At 49.4% G+C, this 25,017-nt stretch overlaps 1 protein-coding gene across 1 annotated transcript in view; it reads left to right on the forward strand.

Moving 5' to 3' along the window:
* Plb1 (phospholipase B1) overlaps nucleotides 1–24,716 on the forward strand; it is a 119,762-nt gene extending 95,046 nt beyond the window's left edge. The window contains exons 42-56 of the mRNA XM_027933380.2: nucleotides 554–619; nucleotides 3,628–3,688; nucleotides 4,230–4,288; nucleotides 5,830–5,897; nucleotides 6,163–6,206; nucleotides 6,430–6,529; nucleotides 10,395–10,446; nucleotides 11,321–11,401; nucleotides 13,219–13,284; nucleotides 13,470–13,564; nucleotides 14,638–14,716; nucleotides 15,946–16,050; nucleotides 16,376–16,471; nucleotides 22,860–22,934; nucleotides 24,327–24,716. Coding sequence (XP_027789181.2) covers nucleotides 554–619; nucleotides 3,628–3,688; nucleotides 4,230–4,288; nucleotides 5,830–5,897; nucleotides 6,163–6,206; nucleotides 6,430–6,529; nucleotides 10,395–10,446; nucleotides 11,321–11,401; nucleotides 13,219–13,284; nucleotides 13,470–13,564; nucleotides 14,638–14,716; nucleotides 15,946–16,050; nucleotides 16,376–16,471; nucleotides 22,860–22,934; nucleotides 24,327–24,530 — 1,251 coding nt within the window. The 3' untranslated portion in view covers nucleotides 24,531–24,716. The remainder of the gene's footprint in view (nucleotides 1–553; nucleotides 620–3,627; nucleotides 3,689–4,229; nucleotides 4,289–5,829; nucleotides 5,898–6,162; nucleotides 6,207–6,429; nucleotides 6,530–10,394; nucleotides 10,447–11,320; nucleotides 11,402–13,218; nucleotides 13,285–13,469; nucleotides 13,565–14,637; nucleotides 14,717–15,945; nucleotides 16,051–16,375; nucleotides 16,472–22,859; nucleotides 22,935–24,326) is intronic.
* Nucleotides 24,717–25,017: the final 301 nt, after the last annotated feature.

A 25,017-nucleotide genomic window follows, 5' to 3' on the forward strand; every position in this document is an offset into this window, starting at 1 on the left:
CTTCCTCCTTTAATTAACCCTTCACCTGCAACTGGGTGGACCTGGAGTCTTGATTGTGAAAACTGATTGTGAAATAGGTAAGTTACAAGGAGGAAAAAAACCTCTGAAAATAGAGGAAGCCAACCTAAATGGGATAACATATGTAGTTCCAAGAAGACAGAAAGAGAGAAATAACAGATAATTAAATATATTGATGATCATACTATCTCCTGTAAAAGAAAAACATTGCCGTGTGAATCGCTTGCCAAAGAAATCACAAAGAGAAGAAAACAGGTAAGCCTGAGGCTCTGGAAGCCCATGCACAGCTAGGGTGACAAAGAAAACCTAGGGCCCAGAGTGTAATAAGCATGGAACATTTTTGAAGCCTTTTATTGGACACCCCTTGCTAAAGCTGTTATGTAAAAACCTCCAGGGAATGAATGAAATTATGTTTACACAGTTCTTTCTATTTAAATGCATCAGAACCTTGTTAAGTAAAAGGAGACAGAAGGATTGATCTTCAGCATTTTTCAGCTGTCTGATCACCCCTCCCTGTGTTTTTTTTCTCCCTAAGGATGAGCCCTTCCTGAGAACCTTCCAGAACAGTAACTACACATACCCCACCACGCCAGCCATTGAGGTAACCCCTGACTCACTTCTGTCTCTCTCAGATGCCATTTCTACCTGTCAGGGACCTGGGGCGTGGTCCAGGTTTCAGACTGTTGGATTAAGCAGAAATGTATCCTCCTTACGTACTGGGAATCGGAATGTACAAAAGGCTCCGGAGCCACGAAGCCCCAGGATTGTCCTGACATGTTCTCAAGTTGCCTACCTGACGTCAGCAGCCAAGCAGAGGAAGTGCCTAGGAATCCATTGTCTTTGACCTTTGAGATTCTGTTTCTGATTAGGCAGTGCAGCTTTTCAAGGGGGTGGCGGCAGGCACGGTATGCCATCAGCTTCCTGAAGGTGGAAGCCCAGTGGGAAGGAATCTCAGTGCCGGGGTGGGGCCCGACAGGAAGCTGACTCATGTCCATGGACCCCAGGCAGGCCCTGTTTGGTTCACGTCATTTGTTCCAGCTCTAAGATTTAGGCACTGCTACTCCAAAGATGGCCTGTAGGATCCTGGACGACACTGAGCCCTGCAGGGCAGGCCTGGTCCAGACGAGTTCTATTGGCCACCAGGACAGGGGCTCAACCACAGTTTCCTTTCCACACCCGTGGTTCCACGCCAGTGTCACACCAGTCTTATGTTAGGGGCTGGTGGAGACTCAGAGGAGAGCCCAATAGAGATTTCACCACCATTTCTTGAGTACCTACTTTGTGCCAGGCACTGTTTCAGGAGTTAGAGGAGTAGATGGAAGGATCCCAGTTCTCATAGTTTACCATCTGCTGGGGGAGGCATCCAGTAAATAACTAAAACTTATTGTTTCAGATAGTGACAATGACTCAGAGGAGGATGAAGTGGAAAAAGAGGGATGGGGCCAGGGGAAGGATGGCAAATTCAGATACATCATGCAGGCTGGGCTTCTCAGAGGAGGGGAGATTTGAACAGAGACATACAAGATAAAAAGACGCTGGCTACATGGACAGCCAAAAGCAGAATCCCAAATGGAAAGACCAGAGATTGCAAAAGCTCAGAATTGAGGCTGAGTTGGGTGGAAGAAGAGAAAGAAAGTCATAGTAGTTGGGAACTGGTGGTGGGGGAGGGGGCGGGACAAGGAGAGACGTGAATGAAGTAGAGAGTGCAGGAGAAGAGATCAGGGGGTGCTCAGGGCCAGGTCTCACAGAGCCCGAATCTCTGAGTAAGAAGGCTAGATTTTAAGTGGAGAGAGGCAGGAAGCCTTTGGTGGCATGCTCTGGTTTATGTCTTTAAGAGGTCTCCCTGTCGGCCATGTGGAAAATGGATTGGAGATCAGTGACTGGGGGCAGGCCTTTTATAAGCCAACTGAAGAGTTGAGATTAACCTACATCCACATATTAAAAGAACTGCCAGGTGCTAAGCTTTGGGGTACAACCAATAACAGCCTCATTGCTAAGGATTACGCTCTCCCCAGCCTGGATGCTCCCTAGTGCACTTAGCCTAATGGAGTCTTTTCCTGGTTGAACCAGTGCCCAGGTCTGTTAGAACTGAAGGGTCAGCTTCATCTTGTCAGTCAAGACTTGACTTCTCTATTTCACACTCGTTTACTGGGTGCCTAAATGGAGCAGGCGCTGTGCTAAGTGCTGGGTAGACAGTGAGCAGAGGGCTCTGGGGCTGCCCCCTGGGATCATCATCCTCACCCATCATTTCTTTAGCTACTGGAAGAGGTAAAAATGCCTGTTTGAATAGCTTCTGCTTAAAGCAGCCACAGATCTGTCACATCAATATTACCCAGAACTTGTCAGAAACGCAGAATCCTGAGCACTATCCCAGACCTACTGGGTCAGAATCTGCAACTTTACAAGATCCCCAGGGAATTAGGCTGCACTGGTTTAGGACACAACCTGTGGTTCCTCCTGGTGACAGATGAGCATGCTCAAGCTCCAATCTATGTCTGTTAAATCACAGGCATCGTGCATGTCTCTGGATCCCTGACTATCTAAAGCGCCAATGGTGGTATCACTTTTTTTTTTTTTAATTGCATTTTCTTCAAGTATTTGTCGTTGGCACTGAAGCCTGTTCTTGATTTCCGTAGAGTTTCCAAACAGGAGAAGAAATCCATCAGTGTGTTGAACTGAGCAATCCCTTGGGATAAACTGAATTCCACTGGATTAGGCAAATAACATTTAAGTTTTATTTTCACTCCCTCATGATAGGGATATTTTAACAAGACTTGCCTTCATCTTCATCTGACCAAACTGATGAGAGGAGTTTTCAGGAGTTTTCCGCTAGCCACACTCCAGGGGAACCTGTCAACTGTCAGTGGAGTCCTACTGTGCGTGCAGATATAGGAATTTGCATAGAAATTGAGTTCTCTGCCAGCCTCCTTGAACTAGCTGTGTCTGTGCCTCTGTTACCTCCACCCACTCTCCTAACACCTGGAAAATACATCCTGTATTACAGAGATGAGGAAAGTTTACCAAAAGCATCCAGGCATTAATTTATACACATAGAAGCAAGTTAAATATGCAAAAAGATTAGTGGCTCTTAAGTTAAATATGCAAAAAGACGTACAGGTGTACAGAAAAGATAGGCAGAAGCCAGAAGCTTTGCATTTGGAAAAGTTTTGTGTCTTCTTAAAGATATTTTAATTAATGTTTGGTTAGGCCCCAGTGTTGTAATTAGTGTCGATTGGTTAATGTTAATAGCAAAGCTCCTGTGATCTCTGGTAGCAGGCATTCAAACATGGGGTTACTTTGGAACTAAGTCACTGTTTCTTCCCTGCTTTGGGGCAGCTGCTGGCTCCATTCTAGAGTATAGAGAAATGTGAACAGGAAAGGCTGTGTGAGTGTGCATAGGTGTGTGCCCGAAGAACTATACATGGTACATGAAGTAGGCAGATTCCCATTTCTCCCCTCTAATTTCCCTCTTAGCCCATCTACAACTAACAACCCTTGCCCTTCCATGACCCCTTCCAGTGGTTTTCCTACCCTCCACCAAAAATTCATTAGTTGGTCCTTGCACTGACACTGCCTGCACAATGACTGTGTCTCCTCTTGTTGATTTAGAACTGGGGCAGTGACTTCCTGTGCACAGAGTGGGATTCTTCCAGTAGAGTTCCCACCTCAGGTGAGTGAAATGTCAACAACCCCTTCAAATAAGGGCTTTATGAAGCATCAGGCTGGAGGGGGGACCCCACAGACATACTCTGGGCTTGGCACAGGCCTTGCTGATTCCCACACAAGGCAGACCTTGGTCCTGGAAGACCCAAGAAGCTGGATCAGAGCCACAGCATTGGACTCCCATGTGGAGGGGTACAGGCCTCTCCCCAAAATCACTCTTCTTGTCTCCTTGTCGTCCCAATGGCAGCCTGTCAGGCTTCCATGTCCAGTGAGGCAGACAGTCAGGAGTGGGCCCACCTGTGTATACTCCGTGGACCATTGGGCTCCTTTCAGAACGGGTGATAGCCATCAAGCCTATTGTTGTCAAGCCTTGGTTGCTCTGAACAAGTGGGAGGGACAAAATTGCTAAAGCTTTAGGCTGGAAATAAGTGACCTATGGGACTCTGGTGACCTATGGGACTAGGGCAGAGCCAGGGGCCCTGGCAAAGTTCCTACTTTGAAGAGCAGATGCTGCACCCCTACTGCAACCATCTCTCTTCTTCCCCTAGTCCACGAGCTCCGTCCAGCAGACATCAAGGTGGTGGCTGCCCTGGGAGACTCACTGACTGTGAGTACTGAGCCACGTGCCAGGGTGGGTCCCAGGGAGCCCAGCCAGGCCCTGTGCGGTCAGCCCTTTCTCAGCACGGGCTCTGCAGTCAGCAGTGCACCCCATGCTATGTGTCAGACACCAAAGTAGGTGTCCTCCTCCTCCATCATCACCCCACCCTGTTCAAACACCACCTGTTCCATGAGCCCCTCCCCCCCCATCTCTGGGGAAAAGCCATCCCCCATGTCCCTTGTTCTTAGGTAGTTCATCGGTGCATCATGATACTTGTCTAAGCCACCTGCCTTTATCAGGAACTCATCTGCACCAACTCAGATCCAAAGGGTGGTAGGTCTTACCACACACTGCCCACGGTCACCCCCAACTTGAGGGATTCCAACTCAGCACAACAGCCCAGTCTCGCCAAGTGAACGACCTGAGCCAACTGTTTAGCTCTGGCTGTGCTCATGATGCCAGATCATCCGAAAGAAAAGGATGAGACATAGCCCTCCGGTAGGGCCACAAGAAAATTATGCAGAACCGTGGAGGTGACATCCAGGACTTTCAAAATAAGAGTATTCATTTCTGTGGAAACAAACCAGCCCCATGTGTGTGGATGTTTTCATTTTGGTGTAAACATGAGAAAGCTGCAGAGGGCACTTCCCAGGCTGATAGCCTTGAATTCCCCCTGATGGGGTGGGAGAGGGGGATGACCTCTGGAGCAGGGGCAAGATTCTTGAGGTGGAGTAGATTGCTCATTTTTAAAAAAAATCTTTGTATGTTTTGCTGATTATTGAGTCCCTTTCATAAATTTCAAAGAGCTTCTTCTTTTTAAAGACAGATCATATAGAGAAAGCTTTATGGAGGAGGTGGGAGCTAATGAGCATCTCAGGGCATGCAGTGGAGGTTAGGGGCTGGAAAGGAGGGTGCTCAGCCCTTCAGGAAGGACGGAGTAGGTGGGCACGGGCAGAGCAGTGAGGCCATAAGGCTTTGAAAACAGTGACAGATCAATTTGCGGAGACCCAATGATTTGTGTGGACAGGGAAGGAGGAAGGAAACAAAGGGAAGGAAAGTGGTACCACATGACGGTGTCCACATTGGTGAGAGTTTGGCCTTGACCCTTGGAGATGCTCTGAAGGGTCAGAGGTGTACTGTCCAGGGAGGCACGCAGAGACAGAGATGCTCAGAGGAGCAGGTGGCAGCCCTGCTGGTGGGAGGGGAACAGAGAGGAGATGGAAGGTCAGGCAGGGGTCCAGGGTGCTGCCCACAGCAGGGAGATGAGATGATAATCCAGAAATAAGGCAAAGACAACGAGAGACAGACACAGGTGCCAGGGGGCTGGGAAGAAAGAATCCACAAGATTAGGTTCCTGGCTGTTGGGAGGGGCCTGGGGAGAAGAATGTGATCATTTGGAATTGAAGGTGGCCTGGAGAAAGCCAGTATGATTTTCAGAGGGGCAAATCTGGGTCCTGGTTGTACCCCCGAGCCAGAGGCACCTCTCCCAGTATACTTGCTCTGCAGCCTGGCCCAGCAGCCACCTGGAAACTTCTCGTTGCTTTTCACAGACAGCGATGGGAGCTCGACCAAGCAACTCCAGCAACCCACTCACATCCTGGAGGGGCCTCTCCTGGAGGTGAGGCTATTTGGGGCTGTTCCTCTGTTGACAATGCTTCCCCCAAGAAAGTGTGAGGGTGTGTTTCCCCTCTCACCCCTCCAGGAATGAAGTCAGATCCCATGGCTCCGTGCTGAGACCCCAGAGGATGCCATGATGCTTACCTTAGCTCTGAGGGTGGGGGTGTGATGCTCCAGGGCAGATCCTCTGGGTCTGGCTCATCACGTGCTGACACATGGAGCAGCAAGTCAGGGTGATTTTAACCAAGTTTCTTGTTCTTCCCCAGCATTGGTGGAGATGGGGCCTTGGAGACCCACACCACACTGCCCAGTAAGTAGCCAGCACCAAGAAGCCATTATACCCCTCACTGAGGCCAGGGCGTACTTCCTGGAGGAGGGGAAGAGGAGGTTGTCTGCAGGGAGGGAAGTCAGCCAGCTCCAGAAAGACCAGAACCCTCTTGCTCCACACCTGTACTCCAAGACTATAAGCCTCTTTGTTCCCAAGGGCTCCTGCCTCCTTTCACCTACGTTCTCTGTCCCACTCCTCTTTAAAGACATTCTGAAGAAGTTCAACCCCTCCATCTTTGGATTCTCCACCAGTACCCATGAGGAGACAGCAGGATTAAATGTAGCAGCGGAAGGAGCCAGAGCTCGGTGAGTAGCTCTGGGTGTAAGAGGAGGGTTGGGGGGTGAGGCTGAGAGATCAAGATGGACATGGGAGGAGGCAAGGAGGACAGAGTCTGGGAGCCTAGTCCCTGTTGGGTCATAAGAGCTGTGCAGATGCACTTCCTGCATGCCGAACCCTCCCTGTGAATTAGATCATGTCATTCTTACACTTTGGACACTATGATGAGGATACTGAGGCTTAGAAAGTTTCCTGAGCAGCCAAGGTAACCCAGCAAGCTCTCCGAGGAGCCAGGATCAGACCATGCCTGAATGCAGCTCTGGTGGTGTATATTACCACTTCTCCAGGGCAGCAGGAGGAGCACATCCGCCCTGACCCTGGTGGGCACTGGCCCTGCTGACTCCTGCTCTATCTCCTGTCCATCAGAGGCACATGTCACACACACAGGTTGGCTCTCAGCAGAGAGGCTCAGTGCATGACCCTGTGCGTGTCCACCCTTCCTTTCTTCCCCATATTGCTTCAGAACCTTGAGTCTGACTCTGAAAAATTCATATTCTGACACTAGGAAGTTCAATGTCAGGGCCCCTCAAACAGCATGGGGGTTGGTTGTTTTCACTGGGGTCTCTGCTGTTGACAACAACCCAGATCATTAGAGCTGAAATGCCTGAGCGGGTTCATTGATTTTCTGCATGGAGTGGAGCGGGCTGGGCCTTTGCTTTGTAGAAGGATCGCTGCGTTCAGATCACCAGGGAAACCACACTGCCTTCACTCACTGTTTACAGGGAACGTTCCTTTCAGAAATGGTAACCCGGGCCCCAGTCTCGGCGTGAGCCTCTGAGCCACAGGAAACACTGTCAGTTCCTCAGCGTCATAAGCAGGAAGGACTTATTTTTCTACCAAAAAACTGGGCTAGGTGGGGCCATTATAGGAACATGTACTGTTATGATTGCCATCATCAACACCTAGTTATTACCATACAGCTCAGCAGCTGATAGCTCATTCTGTTGGAACATGAGCCCCTTTCTCCTTCTCTATTTATTGCTGCTTAGCTTCCCTGCCAGACAGGGTTAATAGCAGGAGAGGTAGCTGAGACCTGCAGACATCTCTGATGTCTGGTGTTAGGAAAAAGAAGAGTAAGTCACTGACTTAAGTAAGGTTGAATGACTGTCCTATGACTTTTTTTTCCTCTGTCACTTATTAGCATGGATAAGAATGAGTTCCCCTGAAGAGAGATAAACACCATAGCAGAGCACCTAAAATCATGAGATAACCATCTCATGATCATGGCCAGACCATTTGTGTCCAGATTCCAGCTCAGAGACTTGCTAGCTGTGTGATCTTGAGCAAGTTGTTTAGCATCTCTGAGTCTTAGTTTTCTCTATGAAAATGGGATAATAATATTGCCTACCTCTCAGGGTTGTCATAAGGATTAAATGAGGTAAATGATCCTTGAAAAGAATTTAGAACTGTATATAGTATGCATGTACACAAAAAAATGTTTGCCGTTATCAGGTTGCTTAGTTTCAAAGTTTTACTTAACAGTTAACTTCTCTTCCATCAACCAACAAGCAAGAATTCACTCAACACCTGCAAAGGAGGAAGCCTCAAGGTGGTTACTAAGAGACACAAAAGAATCCAAAGGTGAACTCCCTACTCACAAAGAGCTTGCGGTCTACTTAAGAAGACTAAGCAAACAGGAAATAACTTTTGGGGAAAGACAGTGTTGTGTGTGGCGACACTGCAGACTGACATGATTTGATACTTAGTCACGCACAACAGTTAGGAGAACAGAAGAGTGTAAAGCGTGAACCAAAGACAGATGTCCCACTGCCCAAGGACAGGCTTGCCCCGACTGGCACCTGGTAGAGTGTGGGAAAATTAGCGAGAACCCCCCAACATCATTTAGCCCAACCTGCTCCTTTACAAGATGCAGAGCCAGCCCCAGTAGGCGGGATTCAGCAGGCTGTGCGAGCTCAGAGCAAGGTAACAGCAGCGCTGAAAGCAGAAGCCCCGGGCTCTGGGCAAGGAGGAAACGGAGAAATGTGGACAAATGAGCACAGAGCAAAGTCTCCTGGGGAAGCAGGACTTGGTCAGGGCCTGAAGGGTGGGGAGAACACGGCTGGGAAGAAGGAGGGCATGGATGTTCCTCAGTGTCCCTGCTCCTCCCGGGAGGGCTTATCACCTGCGAATTCTCTTCATCACATCTTGAACCGATCAAAAGGTCACAAGCATGCTGTGGTGGGTCACCTTTACCCAGGACAGGCTTCCTTTGTAGTTTTCTGATGTTCTCATCAGTAGCACTAGTGCGCAGGAAGCCAACTCTCCTCCAGGGGAAAAAAGGACAGGCGTGGTACCCTGTGGGCTCGGCCACACAGAGGTCTTAAACGGCCATCCCACATCAGTTATTGCTTTTATGGCTTCTTTCATAGAAACTTCCACTGTCTGTATGCATTTTGATGACCTAACTTCTCATATACATCTCTTTTTTTAAAGAAACAAATGTAACTAACACGTGATAAATGGTATGAATTTAAAGTATACAATTCGGGGCTGTATACTTTATACAGCTCAGTTGGTAGAGTACTTGCATCACATGCACAAGGCCATGGGTTCGATCCCCCCCCCACACACACACACACACAAAATAAGTATACAATTCAATAAATCCTGACACATGTATATACCTGTGGAGCCACAATCAAGATCAAATGTGCCCATTACCCACAGGCGTTTCCTTGTACCCCCTCATAATTTCTCCATTCCACATCTTCCTGGCTCTACCCAGTATCCCCATCTCGGACCACCACTGATCTGCTTTCTGTCACCATAGGTTACTTTGAATTTTCTAGAACTTTATTATTTTTAAATATTTTTTTTTACTTATAGTTGGACACAATACCTTCATTTATTTTTATGTGGCGCTAAGGATAGAACCTAGAGCCTCATACGTGCAAGGCGCACGCTCTATCACTGAGCCATAACCCCAGCCCCAATTTTCTAGAACTTTATATAAATGAAATCAAAGAATGTGTACTCCTGTGTGTGTGTGTGTGTGTGTGTGTGTGTGAGACTTATTTCATCCAGCAAAAATTATTTTGAGAAGGATCCATGTTGGGTGGAGCCATAGATCATTCCTTTTTATTATTAAATGATATTCTTTCGGCATGCATATCACTTTTCCAGAATGCAGTATTTATTGTTTTCTATATGGCAGGCATCTAGGGGATGAAGGGAGAACTAACCATGTTTTGTTAGAGAGAGGCAAAAAAATAAATAAATAAAAAATAGGAAAGGAAGGAAAGAAGGAAGGAGAAGGAAAGAAAAGAAAGAAAGAAAGAAAAGAAAATGTGAGGAGACATCCAAGTAACCCCAGGAAAGAAAAACAGAAGGATTAAAGGCGCAGAGAGTGGGACTTAGAAGTAAAGGTTAAAGGAGTCATTAAGCTGGGAGAGGAGAAAGCTGAGGGGTAATTTAGGTCTGTGACTTTTTTCAAATATACAAAAGGTTATTTTTAAAACAGGCAATCAAATAAGAAATGAACAGGCTCAGCTCCCAGGGAAGCAGACTGACAAAGTAGCAAGAAAATCCCTGACGGGAAGGTTGACCGCGTCTCCAGCCAAGTGTCCAGTGAGGCCCAGCCCTGCCGAAGCGGGTAGTTGGATACAGATAACGAGGTGTCAGGGTCTGGGTCAAGGTGGCCTCAAGGTCCACAGCAGCTCTCTGAGGAGGACTTGGCTGAGATTCTGGAGAGCAGAAGCTGGTTGACGGGTTCAGAAAGAGTAGCCTTTGTAGAATGTTCTTCTTCCTGAAGCATCGCTCTTCCCAGGCCAAAACCCACAGCATGAGCCCTTGTTTCTGGGTGACTCTAAGGTCCTTTCTCTTATCCCTGCCTAGGGACATGCCAGCCCAGGCCCGAGACCTGGTGGAGCGGATGAAAACCAGCCCTGTGAGTACAGGCCCTGGGCCCCCACTGACCAGCTGTGAGCACCCAGGGACTCCTACTCCCAGCTGGCCTTGGAGAGGGGCCAGGGGACCTCCTCGGGCCCTGTGCCCCTAGGGTAGGCTGCGAGAGGGCACTGTGGAAGAAAGAGCAGACAGGGGCCTGGGACTCTGGCAGCCTCCTCTTTACCCAAGAGCTGGCTTCTCAGAGTCCTGTTATATAAACGCAAGGTACTAAAAATAGGCTCCTCATTCCAATCCTTCCTCCTTCCTGCTCACCCGGCCCTTCTGAAACTTCGAGCTGGCACTTTTTTTCAAATGCTCTGTGTTTATGCCTTGGAAGGAGCTCCTGGCAGGACTCCTATTATGGTGGTGGCTGAGCGGGAAGCTGCTGCTCCCAGGGCCTCCCCGGCCCCCACCCCGCCTCCTGGCCCTGCGGGCTGTGGCTCCAGTTCTCCCTCCTCAGACTCAGGCCCCAAGAAGGCTTCTAAGAGGCAGCCCGGCTTTGACTTCTAGCTGCATGTTTGCCCTCTGCTCCTTTGAAGGCTTTAGATCACATTTCAGAGGCGTGTTAATCCAGTCAGCCTTTAATGGGCTCAGGGAAGGGTGGAACATGTCCACTCCCCACTTCATGGACTGCAGTTCTTTTAAGAGGATTTCAAAGGGAAATCGACTCTGCTCGACTGTGTGAGCTGAACACTCCCCCCGACACACACGCACACACACACACTTCTCTCTAGAACTTCCCCCACCTCCTAGGCACCAAGATGAGAGTGAGGCACCCTCCCCTTCAACCTTCTCTGTCATGGGATCTGTCTGGGTGGCCTGGTGGGTGCCACCTCACATGCCCCAGGGCTTAAACTCAGGATCTGTTCCCTCAGGAAGTCAACCTGAAGAAAGACTGGAAGCTCATCACACTCTTCATTGGGGTCAATGACTTGTGTCACTACTGCGAAAATCCGGTAGGCCCTTGATCAACTCCATCAGGGACCAGAAATGAAGTTGCTGACCTTGGTCATTATGCTTGCCCAGGGTCCTGACCCTGTCTCATGTTCCTCTCTCATGGGAATCACATAGCCTAGGCTTCCAGTCTCCTGAATCTGCCCAGGCAACACCCCCCCCCCCCAATCCCTTCACACATAGCAGGTGAGACTGGCCTTTCCTACTGCCTGAGTGGCCCTTGGATTTCAGAAGAAGGGTCTAGATGGACCCGCTCTTCCAGCTGATGAGGAGACTGTTTCTCTTAGGCACTTGGTGCCACCATCTGGTATCCTGCTCAGTCAGATAGGTGCCTAGTGCTTCTCTACCCCATGCCCACCTGGGGTCTTCGCCCCATTTTGCAGAGGAAGTAAAATGATCCTATAAATGAGGTTGGTTAGAGTTGATAGGGTGGTCTGCTGCCTTCAGGGCTCTCGTGAGTTAACCAACCTCAGCTGGCTAGCCTGGGAGCCTGACCCCATTCCTAACAGTGTCTCTATGGGGAGACGTGTCCGGGCTAACAAACTTTGGGAAGTCGCAACTTTTGGAACACATCTTGTTCTAAGATGGGGACATCCTGTATTTTATGTGGCCAGAAAAAAAGGCAGCTTCCCTGACTGAGGGGGTGTGATCGAGTACTGGACGGTCAGGGTGTGGGGAGAAGCCGTTTACTCTTTGTGGCTCATGGAGGACAACTCTGAAGCCCTCAATGGGATCATCCTTGCCCACACAGGGGTCAGCTCTCCCAGCCCCTTCTCTTCCTCCTGCCCAGGCTTGCGAGGCAGGAGGGGCCCAGCTGCCTGGGGACTTCAATAATACTGTGTCCAGGACCACAGGACTCCCTGGAAACCAGAGGTGTCCAGGTTGCCTGTGGACACTTGGTATAAGGAAATGCTTTCTGCAGCCCCAGAATACTGTCCTTCCTGCAAACAGCCAAGCCCATGCTCCTGAGAGCAGGTTTTTGTGAAAAAGGATGTGGAGGCCACCACCAGGTTACTCAGGCCGAGTTGCAGAAGCAGGAAAGGGCAGACTCCTGGAGAAGAGAACCCCAGGCCGCGCTGCAGCTCTTCAGCCTGGCTTTCTTCTTTGTTTGCTTCCCCTCCTCGCTGACTCTCAGCACCTCTTCTGGCATCTGGGGGCAGGAGCTCATCCATGATCAGGTGTCCATGGGCCATGTCTTGTGTCTAGAATGAGCTGGAATTGAGCACACAGCCCTCACCTGGTCGAGGCTCTTTGTGTTAAGAAAAAGAAATAGGTTGTCTGATCTCCCACTTCCTGCCTGTGAGCCTGGTACTGCGCCAGGCACCACACTCCTGCCAACAGGCATTTATCCATGTTTGGCGTGAGAGCTTTGAGCATCACCCACCCTCTGGTGTCAGTCTTCTTCTGATGCCTTCTAAGGAGCCCAGAGCTATATCCGAAAATATGACTGTCTTCCTCATGCTATGAAGCAAAACCCTGAGTCAGTCAGCAAGCACTTACTGAGCACCTACTATGTTCTCCATACACATCACCCAGGGCACTGTGAGGTACCTTTAAATCAGCCTCTAGTCGGGGATATGGGTCATAGGAGTCCCTTGGGTTGAGTCACAAAGCATGATAGGGGGATATAGGAGCATAAAGGGTTCCACTTCTTATAGGGCACGCTCGATCAACCAGCAACAAGACTGGGCTTTCCAGCCTGGCCAGGACCACCAAAGCCCCTCTGTGCCCCACCCCTTGCTATCAGCTGAAGCCTCCTGTGCGCCTATCTTCTGAGTGGAATGTAACAACTGAAAAGAGCCCCCCATGTTCTTTGCAGGAGGGCCACTCAACCGAGGAATATGTTCAGCACATTCAGCAGGCCCTGGACATCTTCTATGAAGAGGTGGGAATGGCAGGTCCTGCCAGCAACCCAGCTGTCTAGTGCCTCCCTGGGAGCAAGAGTCCCCAACCCCATAAAAAGAAAAAAAATTAAACAGACAATCCCTCAGACTCCTTCCAGCAGTGGCCAGTGTCTTCTCCCCACAGCTGTGTGTGAACTCATGAAGCCCACCCCTCTGTTCCCTGCAGCTTCCGAGGGCGTTTATCAACGTGGTAGAGGTCATGGAGCTGACCAGCCTGTACCAGGGCCCAGACAGGAAGTGCACCATGCTGCTGGCAGCTCTGTAAGTGAACAGGTCATGATCCCAGGGCAAGGGCACCTGGGGAGGGCAGGGCTCACAGGTGGAGGAGAGCAGTGCAGGCAGAGCCAGAATACCTGTCCAGGGGCTTGGAGAATCATTTGAAAGTGCCTCTATGTTACTGAATCATAGTGCCTCTATGTTACTACCCTGTGCAGGTCCATTTCTCTGGACCCAATTTGCTTTTCTGTGAAGTGAGAGACAAAGACCAAATGATCCTTAAGACTTAAGGCAAGGTCCTGGTGGGCAAGGCAAGAATTCCTGTTGGAAGCTGGACTGATCTTCTTTAAAGATCAGCAGGACCCTGACAGGAAGTCACCATCCTCCGAAGCCAGATGAACTCTCCCAGAGTTTGTGTGACTGTTGCTCTGGGGGAGGAGATTCAGTGGGTCACTGAGGAGTCAGTCTTATCTGAGGTCAAATGGATTTGCTGTGAAGGCGGCCAACCCATTTCCATTCTTGCTAGAAACCAGGCCCCACGTGGCCAGGGGAGGTTCTGAATGATTCCTCCAGTTTTGCTGGGGTTGTGCTCCACCTTGTCATGGTGTCTCAGCTCCCAACACATTTCCCACACCGGAGCCCTGAGGGAGGGCCCAAAGCACTCAGAGGTGGAGCTGAGGGGCCTCAAGAGCATGGGGAGTGATTCTGTGCCAAAAGACAGAGCTGTCATGGTGGTCTTCCCCGAACTCCAGCGCTCTTACCACCCAGTCCTTCTCTGCAGAAAACCTAAGGGCTAAAGAATTGGGAAGGAGTCATCAGGGGCAAAGAAAATAGGCAGCCTGTGCTCAAGGAAACCTGACAGTAGGGCCAACTCCACCAACCTCAAAAAGCACCTCTGGACCTCATGCCCCCCAAGTTATGGTTGTGTGATCTGGGTCTAGGAGGCAGCAAGGGTGTGATCTGGGGGTATTTGCGTGTTGTCCTTTCACCCCATGTGAGGCAGCACAGGCTGCGGTCCCTGGGGGGTAGCTGCTGCCTCTGTGTCAGAGCAAGTCTCCCAAGAGGACAGAGCCAGGCAGTCCCAGGGGAGCCTCGACATGAGATTCCTTTTCTCACAGGAGCAACTGCACTTGCTTCAGACACTCTCAAGATGCCCTGGCGATGCAAGAACTGAAGAAAGTGAACTGGAACCTCCAGGTGAGCCCCGCTGCCCCCCAACTCCTGCCCCAGTCAGGAGCTCCCCTGAATCCCCAGGCTCAGAAACGGTGTGTTTGGCAGGGTTTGGATGGACAGCATGTCATTCCCTAAAAAACAGACTGTAGCCCCCTGAAATATTTAGCCAGGCAAACTGAACCCCAAGGCCAGAGAAGGGGGTTAGGAGAGATCCCAAAGTGGAAACTGGGAGAATCCCCACCTCCCAGCCCAGGCTCAGCCCTGAGCAGATGAATAGGACTTGACCACCAGAGTATACTCCATGGAATGTGGTCATTCCCCCACAGAGCCTGTGTAGGGGCCACATCTCCACCCAGGGGAGGTAGGTGACGGTCACTGTGCCTGTCTCTCACCTCTCCACTCCCAAAGAACATAAGACTCAGTCACACCCACTTTCCTTGACCCCCATTCCCTCTTCCTCTCCCACCCTCCGGCTGCTCTTGTGGCACATTCCTGCTTCTGTCTGTCTCTGCTCCTGTCCTTCCCTCTCTGGACAGGCCGGCCGTGAGCCTTTCTGCAAACTGACCCATCTTCATTCATGAGGTGGTCTTCTTCACCCTTCTGAAAAACTTCCCCTGACTAAATAAACTTTAGCCTAAGATGTCTCCCCAGACCAAGTCCAGTCTGCACCTGATGGACCCTATAGTTCTCTATGATTCTTGTGTTTTTAGATCTTATTTGCTTTTCCCAGATGGATGACAAACTCTTTAAGGATAATACATCTAGATTGTTCCTTTTATAGTCTATACTTTGGCATTTAAGTCCCACAACTGGGACTTCTCATTCCCCTATGTTCACAGGCATTTTGGGGAGCTAGTGCTAAGATGCTCCCCATTTGAGCTGGATCTGTCATCTTCTCGCAGCAAGGGTAGGCCAGGCCTCCGGCCCAGGCAGTTTGGTCAGTGGCTCAGATTCAGCCTTGCAGAGGCCTCAGAAGGAGCTGGGTGGGTGGGTGAAGAGGGGGGAGGCTTCTCTCACTGTGGCCGCTGGGTTCAGCTCAGCTTTGATCCTGACAGCCAGCACAGGGCCTCAAGGAGCAGGGTGCTCCTTAAAGGATACAGAAAGAATAAATGCATGTGTCACTCTAGCTTTGCCCTTGTAAGTCACCTTTGTCTGGAGTAGATTGGCTTCTGTCACAGCCCACCCAAGGCAGAGGAATAGACCCTGTCTGTCCAGCCCTGCCAACGGGGCTGAGCAGCCTCTCCCCTCCCCAGAGTGCCATCTCCAAGTTCTCGTACTGGCACCGGTACCTGCAGCGTGAGGACTTCGCGGTGGTTGTGCAGTCTTTCCTCCAAAACACTATCGTCCCACTGAACAAGGTGAGCTGGGCGGTACAGAGAACCTCTGTAGGTGGAAAGAAAATCAATAGTGGTCAGCCTCCCCCATCAGGGCCCTGATATTTGCTGGATTGGGATAGAATGGAAAGCTTCTTAAAATTATTATTTTTCAACTTTCAGGGCAGGGATGGACTGTGGGTAGCTACAATTCATGTCTGTTAAAAAAAAAAAATCCAAAATCTTTGAGATGGTCCATCGGTATCTGAACCCGTTGAAAGGAGGACAGGAGAAATGGCCAGGGCATCTTCAGGGAGGAGCATGGTGGGTAGTGGGGTCAGGATGGTCATCTCCTTGCATCTGGTTGCAGCAGGGTGGCACGGACCTCACCTTCTTTTCTGAAGACTGTCTCTACTTCTCAGAACGTGGCCACGCGGAGATGGCCATCGCACTCTGGAACAACATGGTGAGTGGCTGAGGCCCTGCATGGGGTGATTCAAGGACATTGAATCTAAGGCTCACCACGAAACCTTACTGAGATGGCTCCTTTCTCCCAAAGATTGAAATGGAGGCATGCCTTACCTGTCCTGATGTATTATTTTCAAAGTGTGTGAAGTGTGTGTGTGTGTGTGTTCACGCGCGCGCACATGTGTGTATGCGTCGCACACTCACACACTTTATTCTCTTGGTCATGCCCAGGTGAGAGGATGGGATGACTTTGTAATCAGATAGACTGAATGTGAGAACCAGCCTGCTTCAGTGGCTGACCATGACCACTTGGGCAAGTGATCTCTCTGGCCATCTGTATCAACAACTATGATACAGTGAAAACGAGACAGAAAGTTAATTGAGATGAAGCATGTGCAGCTGCCAATACTGTAATTAGCTTTCAACAAATGTCCACCCGGTTACCCTTCTAGCACTACAATCTCGACACATTTCCAACTATTATTTCTTTAAACATCAAAAAGGAGATATCCACACAAACTGTTCTCCCAAACTGAAATCTATTGCAGTCCTCTCCAACGGGGAAGAAGAGAACTTTATTAAATGAACATAGTACACCAGGGCACAGGGGTCCCTGGCCTTATGCCTCAACTCTGCCCTTTGTGGCTGACCACTCACTACTGAACCATGGTCAGCTGTGTGTGAAGTGCTTGACAGTCACCTGGATACCTGCATCCTCTTGCACAGAGCAAATGAAATGCCTTCCTAATCCAATGACTTCCTTTGATGTAGCCCCAAGGTGTAACCCAATCCCCACCCTGACCTGCACGTTCCCTCATTTCTCCCCTGGTGACTAAACAATCTACAATCCTGCTCTTTTATTGCAGTTTCAAGCCTACGGTGTTTCTGCCAGCCACCGCTGTGCAAATATTCCCACACCTGTCAGCTCCTCCAATATGTCCAGTGTCTTTCTCAGCTGACTCACAATATTGACTTTTTCCTTGGCTACACTTCCTCCTCCTCTCTAGCAACCTCTTCTTTCCAGAGCTGCTTCTGAGATGTTTGATCTTGGCCTAGTTAATTGCAGACTCAGCCTTCCTCTACTGGGTTGTCCTGGGGTTTTCCTCTTTAAACATCAAAAAGGAAAGATTCGCACAGCCTGTTCTCCCAGGTTGAAACCTAGTCCAGTCCTTTCTGATGAAGGAAAAGGGATCCTTATGAAATGACAACCAGATAGCTGTTGACATCATCTCTCTGCCCACTTCTAAAAAAAAAATCACATCATACTCTTTCAGCCTAGGACTCTGAATTGCCATCAAAACATCTTTGAATTTCCTCCCACCCACCCAACCCCTACAGGATGTTTTAAAATCAAAGTTTGCACAGGGGAATTCCTAAGATCATTTATGTTTCTTTTGTGGATTTCTTTCAGTTTTTCTTCAGAGGCTAAGTAACAAGATTTTATTCCTTTTAAAATACCCTAAAAGACTGGGAATCCCAATTGCATGTCTCATATCCTCCCCGAGACCTCAGGAGAATCCAGACTCCAAGGAGAGTCAGGAAAGTGAAGCCCTTGGCCTTTCCTTCCCATCTTTTCCATCAGAGTATGTCCTTCCTACCTAGTGGTATTCCGAGTCAGCTTAAGTCTGGGACTCTCCAGAGGCCTCCTGAGGCTCGATGACCATATTGATGACTTGATCATGACAGAGTCCACTGGTCACTTTCTGTGTAAATTAACAGTGTAGTTCTGGCCTCTTCCAAATCATCTCAGTAGGTCTTCCTATTCATCCAGATGAGGCTTTTTCTTTCCTAAATGTAGGTATGTGGGGCTTAGATATGAAAAAAGGAGGTGGAAGCTGCCCTGGAGCCATATTGATAACCAGCCAAGACTAACCATGGCTTCCTAGCCGCTATTATTACAGCCATACCCCAAATTTTAAAATAACAAAAACAAAGCAAAACTAAACTAAAATCACCCCCAGAGTTTCTTATCCTGTACTATATAATTTGGGGAAATAATTATAGAGTCTAATGTTTTCAGCCCAAACCACCTAGACGTAAAGCTATAGCCTTGTGCCAACTTTCCCAAACATCTTTTTACTGGAATTTCACCCTTAGGGTGACATCAAATAAATAACAGGCTGTTAGAGCTGGAACAGATCTGAGAGGTCATCTAGCCAGAACATTCTGTCACTAAAATACAGAGACACAAAACCATCTGCCCCACATCACAAAGATGGTCAGTGGCACAACAGAGAGTAGGTTGTCCATGTCTTCCCCTAGCATCCTGACCACACACCAACCTCCCTCCTGCTCCCAACCTGATAAGCGCGTGTATAACCAGTGAATTCATGAATTATAATTAGAGTCCTATGACATAGTGTCTGCAGTCTTTTGGCCGCTGTTCCCTGGGTGCCCTACTGGGGCAACAAACGCACTAAATTTTTTCATCTCTTGCCTCTCCTCTCTCAAAAGCTCTTATATCTTTCTTCAGAGACCTTTCTAGAGGCAAAGCCAGAAACACCAGGAGTACCAGGGAAGTTTTCCTCTTCCTTTACCTTCTTTTGTCTTCTATAAAGAGTTTTTATTCCTTCTCTTCTGAGGACTATTTCTCCCATGTGGCATGCTCCCTTTTTTCTAGAAATCCTACTCCGGCTAATAGTTGCAACCTCTCCTAATGGGCACCACTGTCTCCAGACTTACAGCTCATAGAAAAGCAATTCCCAGCTTTCTGACTGCACATTAGAACCACGTAGGGGCTTATAAAACAATGAGTACCTACAACCACTTTGGAAAACTCTTTGGCAAATGTAATAATGTTGAACATGTGTTATTTCCTGAGACCCAACAATTTCACTCCTGGTTATACCCCCACCAAAAAGGTATGCACATGTCTACCTTGAGATACATACAAGGAGATTCATAGCAGCACTAGTCTTAATAGCTCCAACTGGAATTTCTCCACCCAAGGAAACCAGCTGTGGTACATCTATAGAGTCAGCAGACTTTAACAGCATGGAAATGAGTACATAAATTTTGAAAGCTAGCAATTCCTGGTGTCAGAGTCAGCATGCTGGTCTCTCTTACTGGAAGTGAATGGTACTGGCAGGGGTGCCTCTGGGTACTGGTGATGTTCTGTTTCTTGATCTGAATGCTGGTGTGTTCTCTTTATTGAACCAATGAGCAGCTCACTTGTAGACTGTGTTTGTTTCTCTTCCATTAACAGTGCCTGTGCTTGGCTGGGCTCATCCCAGAGATGGTCTGAGTTGGGTCCTAGATTCAGCACTTTAAAAAAGCTCTGCAGATGATTTTTAACACGCAGGGCTTATGAACCACTGCCTTAGATCTATTTTTCACAGACCTAAGCAATAAAAGAAAACCTGACCAAATCATCCCCTGCCTTTGAACTTTCAAAATCCTACCTTCGAAGGAAGCAGGTTAGCACCTTAGCCCAGCACACAGAGCCTTCTGGGACTTTACCCCTTTTTCATCTCTCTGGCTACCACACCCACCAATCTCTGCCTCCACCTTCCAATCTGTTAACTCCTGAAGCTTCCTGCACCACCCATGCCATTCACACCTCTGAGCTGGCTCTTGCTCATCCCCTTTTCTTAGGTTGCCCACCCTCAGCGCTCAGCTCAAGTGCCAGCTCCTTCATGGGCCTCCTCTGAATCCCTAGGACAGGCCAGTGGCCACTAGCTCCATCGCTTCCTGCCCGGTCTCGTCATTGGCTGCTCACATTGTCGGTACCATAGTGCCCAGCTTAGGAAAGGTTGGCTCTAGGAAAACCACTCACTTCCTGTGGCCACTCCATGCCTTCTTCCCTTGAGCTTCTCCACTCAGATCTTGGTGACTTCTGTTCCTCCATCTATTCACTAAACAACTATTGCAGTCAGCCACTGTGTGGTTGACCATCCAGGCACCATCTCAACCTCACAGTAGGGGAGGACAGACAATAAGAGGTAGACAACTAAGTCACCAAGGTAATTTCTGGCCACATCAGGGCTTTAAGAAAAGCAGAGCAGGGGATGGGACAGGGGGTGATGGCGAAAAGAGGGAGGCGTCACTGAAGACATGATTTGTGAACTGACAGCTGGATGTCAAAAGTCTATCAGGCAGGCAGAGGGCCAGAGCCACAGTGTCCCAGGGAGAGGAAATAGGACCTCTTGGGCCTGGAGTCAAGAATGATCTTGAAGTATCTGAGGAACTTACAAGCCAGAGTGACTGGAGGGAAGTGAACAAGGTCAAAGAAGTGGGCAGGGGCAGGTCCTTGGCTGATTTTAAATCAAGGCCTCCCCACTGCCCGGAGCTGTGCAGAGCAGGACTGGAAGCAAGGGTGCAATTGGAAGGCAGGTTTCCAGCTGATGCATGGAGGTGGCTGGGACCAGGGCGATGGCAGTGGAGGAAAGACATGGTCAGACTTAGGATATGTTTGGGTTTGGATGAGGGTCAAGAGGGACAAAGGAAAGATTCTCAGTTTGAGGTCTAAGAAACTGAAGAGAGGGTTGACTGATGGCAAGAAATTCATTTGGGAGGGAAAATTCATTTAGGCTTGGGAAGTGGGAACTGCCTTCTAGACATCCACGCAGAGGGATCAGGTAAGCTGTTAAATATAGGAGTCCTGAACTCAGAGAAGGAGTTAAGGTGGGAGATTTTAAAAAAAGAAAGTGGGGTTATTAGCATGACATATGGTATTCAAAACCCATGGGATTCACTGAGAGCTCCTGGAGGAAGAGCAGGTAGAAAAGAGTGCAAAGCCAACAGTCAAGGTAGAACATTTATTCAGCCTTTTGAGGCCAGCTCGAGACGAGATGGAGAGTCCAGTGCTGGAGGAAATGGAGGAAGGTACGTCCAGGGATCCAGGAGTGTTCTGAGAGGGAGGGGTCGATTCTGTCCAGTGTTTCTGAGAAGCCAAGCAAGAGGAAGACAAAAAGTGACCCCTGGATTTAGCCACATGGAGGTGGTTGGTGACCCTGACCAGAACTTCTGTTAAGTTGTAGAGGCTGCCCAGTATTCAGAATGAATAGCTGAAAGAATGGTAGGTTGTAAAGGGCAGCCAGAGACTCTGGACAACTCTGAGCAAGTTATAAGGAGCTATACAGCCAAGGTAGCAGAGGACATGCCAGGCAAGGAGAAGGCAGATGGGGAGTGGGAGACTGCAGAGTAGACAGCACTGATGAGAAGGAACCAGCAGGAAGGGAGACACTGATATGCCAGTTAGTTTCTGGAATATTCCAGAGAATCAGCTGACCCAACCTCTAGCCTCCCTTCTACCTCTGGGTTTTTCCTCAGCCCTCAGAAAGTGAGAATAATGCTTTCTTATATACTTAAGCCACCCAGCTCACACGTCACCATCTCATTTGATGTTCAAAACAACTGTCTGTGCAGTTTTCAGGACAGTGTTTAACACCATCCCCAGTAGGCTGCGTGACACCATATGGTCCTCATCAGCAAAGCCAGGACCCAGACATCTGCCCACTGTGCTCAGTGCGGTCACTGTGGAGTCTCTCTTAGGACCTCCCTCCTTTAATTCTGTTACTAAGGAATGAGTGCAAAAAGCTTTAAGAAAACAGAAAATGAGATCATGGCTCAGGTGTGCTCATCAATTTGGATAGACTACTTTCACTTCCTGAATTGGCAGTCCCTGGTGGTCAGGAACAGTCAGGAAGCAGATTATACAATGCTTGGGAGGCTGGATGGAATCCGAGGTCTGTTCTTCCCAGTGCTGGTCACATGTCAGGGTGCAGGTTTCTGGGTAAAGATGCTGAGGAGGGGGTGCAGCAGCTCCCAGCTCATACTCGGGTGCAGAGATAGCATTCAGCAGAATCCCACTGAACCACACTTACCCCCACGGATATTTCAATTAAATCTTTTCATCTAGGTGACAAACACATAAAGCAGCTCAAGGGAGAAAATTCTAACTTCTTAAGGTTGACAAACCAAGTGTAGTAAGGATGTCATGGTAACCAATATGTTTTCAAAGTTTTTCTGAAATTGACTAGCCCCACGCACTTGGAAAAGTTGGTAAATATGATTATCACCATTTTATAAAATTGAAAATACAGTGTCTGCAATCATAGCCACCCACGAGAGGAGCCTGGCGATGGGCGTTCTGGTCCCAACCCTTCCAGAAACCTGTTGTGGACTCTGGGCTCATTGAGCTCTCCTGGACTTCTGTGCCTCCTCGGGGCCATTGATTCAGGGTCCTGCTCGTCGCTCTGTGAGTCGGAAGCCAGTTTCAGCTCCAGCCAGGGCTGCTAGTCTCTGCTGTGGCTCTTGCCACTCTGCTGGTTTCAACCGACCCTTTCAAGGGGACAGAATATGGTATAAGCTACCTCCTCCATCCTCCACCCCAGAAGTCTCTCCCAGCTTTGGAGAGAGACTCAAGGCATCCTTTTTCTCTCCAGCTAGAACCAGTGGGCCAAAAGACGACCTCCAACAACTTCACCCACAGCAGAACCAAACTCAAATGCCCCTCCTCAGTGAGTAGACCGCCTGCCTGTCGGGGTGGGGGGCTGCCACCGGGAGGAACAAAGGAGGCCCCTGGAGGCCTTCGGCGCACTATCACTCACTGCCCTCATTCCAAAGTCTGCCTCATCTCCCTGCCACTGAAATTGTCCAGTTCCTTGGGGCAGCCATGGAGTAGGGGAGGGAGAATCCGGAGCTCCCAGGACATGAGTGGTCATTCAGGTGGCAGCAAGCACTGGCAGGTGCTGTGAGCTTTTCTTTACTTTGGAAAGGTCAGAGCATCCTTGGCCTTGAGCAAGCATGAAGAAGCTCCCCCGTGCCAGGCACTATGTGAGCAGTTGGCGGTTGAGAGGCAAAGATGTAAGAGGCAGTGTCTGCTCGTGGAGCCTACCATCCTCTTCCTCACTGTCAACACCTGGATCACTGACAAAGCTGCTCCCTAGCTCTCCTCTCCCCCTTCTCTGTCATCCCACACTTGCTGTGGGATGCAGATCAGCCTTCCTATAATTAACTCCCACCTTGTCAAGACTGGATTCCTCTGCCCAGTGACCAGAGCCCAGAAGGGAGGCCCACATCCTGCTATAATATATTCTACACCCCTGGAAAATGGATCCAATTCCCAGACAAGCCCTATGGGCCCATGTCTGTGCTTACTTCTACCATCTGCTCCCGGAGGCTCCCCCTCCTCCTCTGCCTGTGAAAGTGTTCACCTCCTTCCAGGCCCAGATGTTTCCCTCTCTGGTTACTGTTCCTGCCTCCTGGTGTACCCCTGTGTTGACACGTTGTCCTTTATGATATGATTGTTTCTATACACATTTCATCCCCCTACTGAGCACTGCAAGCAGGTATCCATTCTTAACCCTCAAGGACTCATCATATAAGGCTCCACACAGCAGGTACTCAATTAGTGTTCACTGAGAGAGAAGAAATTGGAGACAGGGGAGAAAGAAAAGGACCGTGGGAGGCAAATCTAGATGCCTCCTACTCCTGGGTTCTTTAATCTGCTCCAAAACCAGCTGTTTCTCTGCATCGATCTTCCCTGATCCTTGGGCACTTCTGAGCTGAGGGGCTGAGAGGAGATGTCCACTAGTGACCCGGAGGACACAGAGGCAGGAACTCTATCAGCTTCCCAGGACTCTCTTCCAATGGTCACCTACCAGTTCCCAGTCTTTTGAAATCAGGTTTGACAGAAAAGGAGACGCTGGTGAGAAACCAAATGGGAGTTATAGCTGGGTGTTGACATTTGAGAGACCCATCCTTATACAGAAGTTTCCAGCATAGTGTAAATGAAGGAGTTTACAAACCATGAGGAACTGTGGCCATCCCTCTCAGGATGGGGACTAGGTGAGTCCCAGGCGATGGTTGGGTGAGAGCTTCACTTCTGATGTCCCTTTCCCCCTCTCCAGGACAGCCCTTACCTCTACACCCTTTGGAATAGTGGGCTCCTCCCAGACCAGGCTGAAGAAGCCCCCAAGGTGCTCTACTGGGCTGTGCCGGTGGCAACAGTCCTGGGCATGCTGGTGGGTGTCCTGGCAATGAGCTTGTGGAGAGGCAGAAGATGTAAGCAGAGGGCAGATCCTCCCATGAGCCTGAACACCTCCAAATTCTAGGACCCACAAGTGGATGCTCATCCCGACCCCCACGGCCACACTCTGCCGCACGCAGCAGCCCACCCACCGCAGACAGACTTGCTTCAAAAGCCAAAGGCACCATCATGACTTCTTGAGGCCTGGGCTTCTTCCAGGCCTGTGTTCCTGAAAGTGGCACATTTCAATAAAGGCCAAAGCTATTCTGTCCTTGGTTCAGTCCTCTTGGAGCCCTCACCTCCCACCTGCCAAGTGCACAGGTGTGGGAGTCAGTCTCTCGGTCCTGTCTCCAGCAGAGCTGCCCAAGAGCTGGCGCAGGCTGGAGCCCAGACTGGCCTGTCGGGCTCCATCTCGGCACCGTAAGCACACCCCCCACTCACCAGACCCATGCTTTTAGAGGGAGGGAAAAGGCTGGTCACCAGGTGGTGACTAGAATTTTTGGAGTTGACTGGCCGCTCTCCAATTCAATTCCAACAGATACCTACCTGTTCAGCACCTGTTTTGTTTTGTA

The sequence above is a fragment of the Marmota flaviventris genome, chromosome 14 (genome assembly GCF_047511675.1).
Source record: "Marmota flaviventris isolate mMarFla1 chromosome 14, mMarFla1.hap1, whole genome shotgun sequence".
Lineage (NCBI taxonomy): Eukaryota > Metazoa > Chordata > Mammalia > Rodentia > Sciuridae > Marmota > Marmota flaviventris.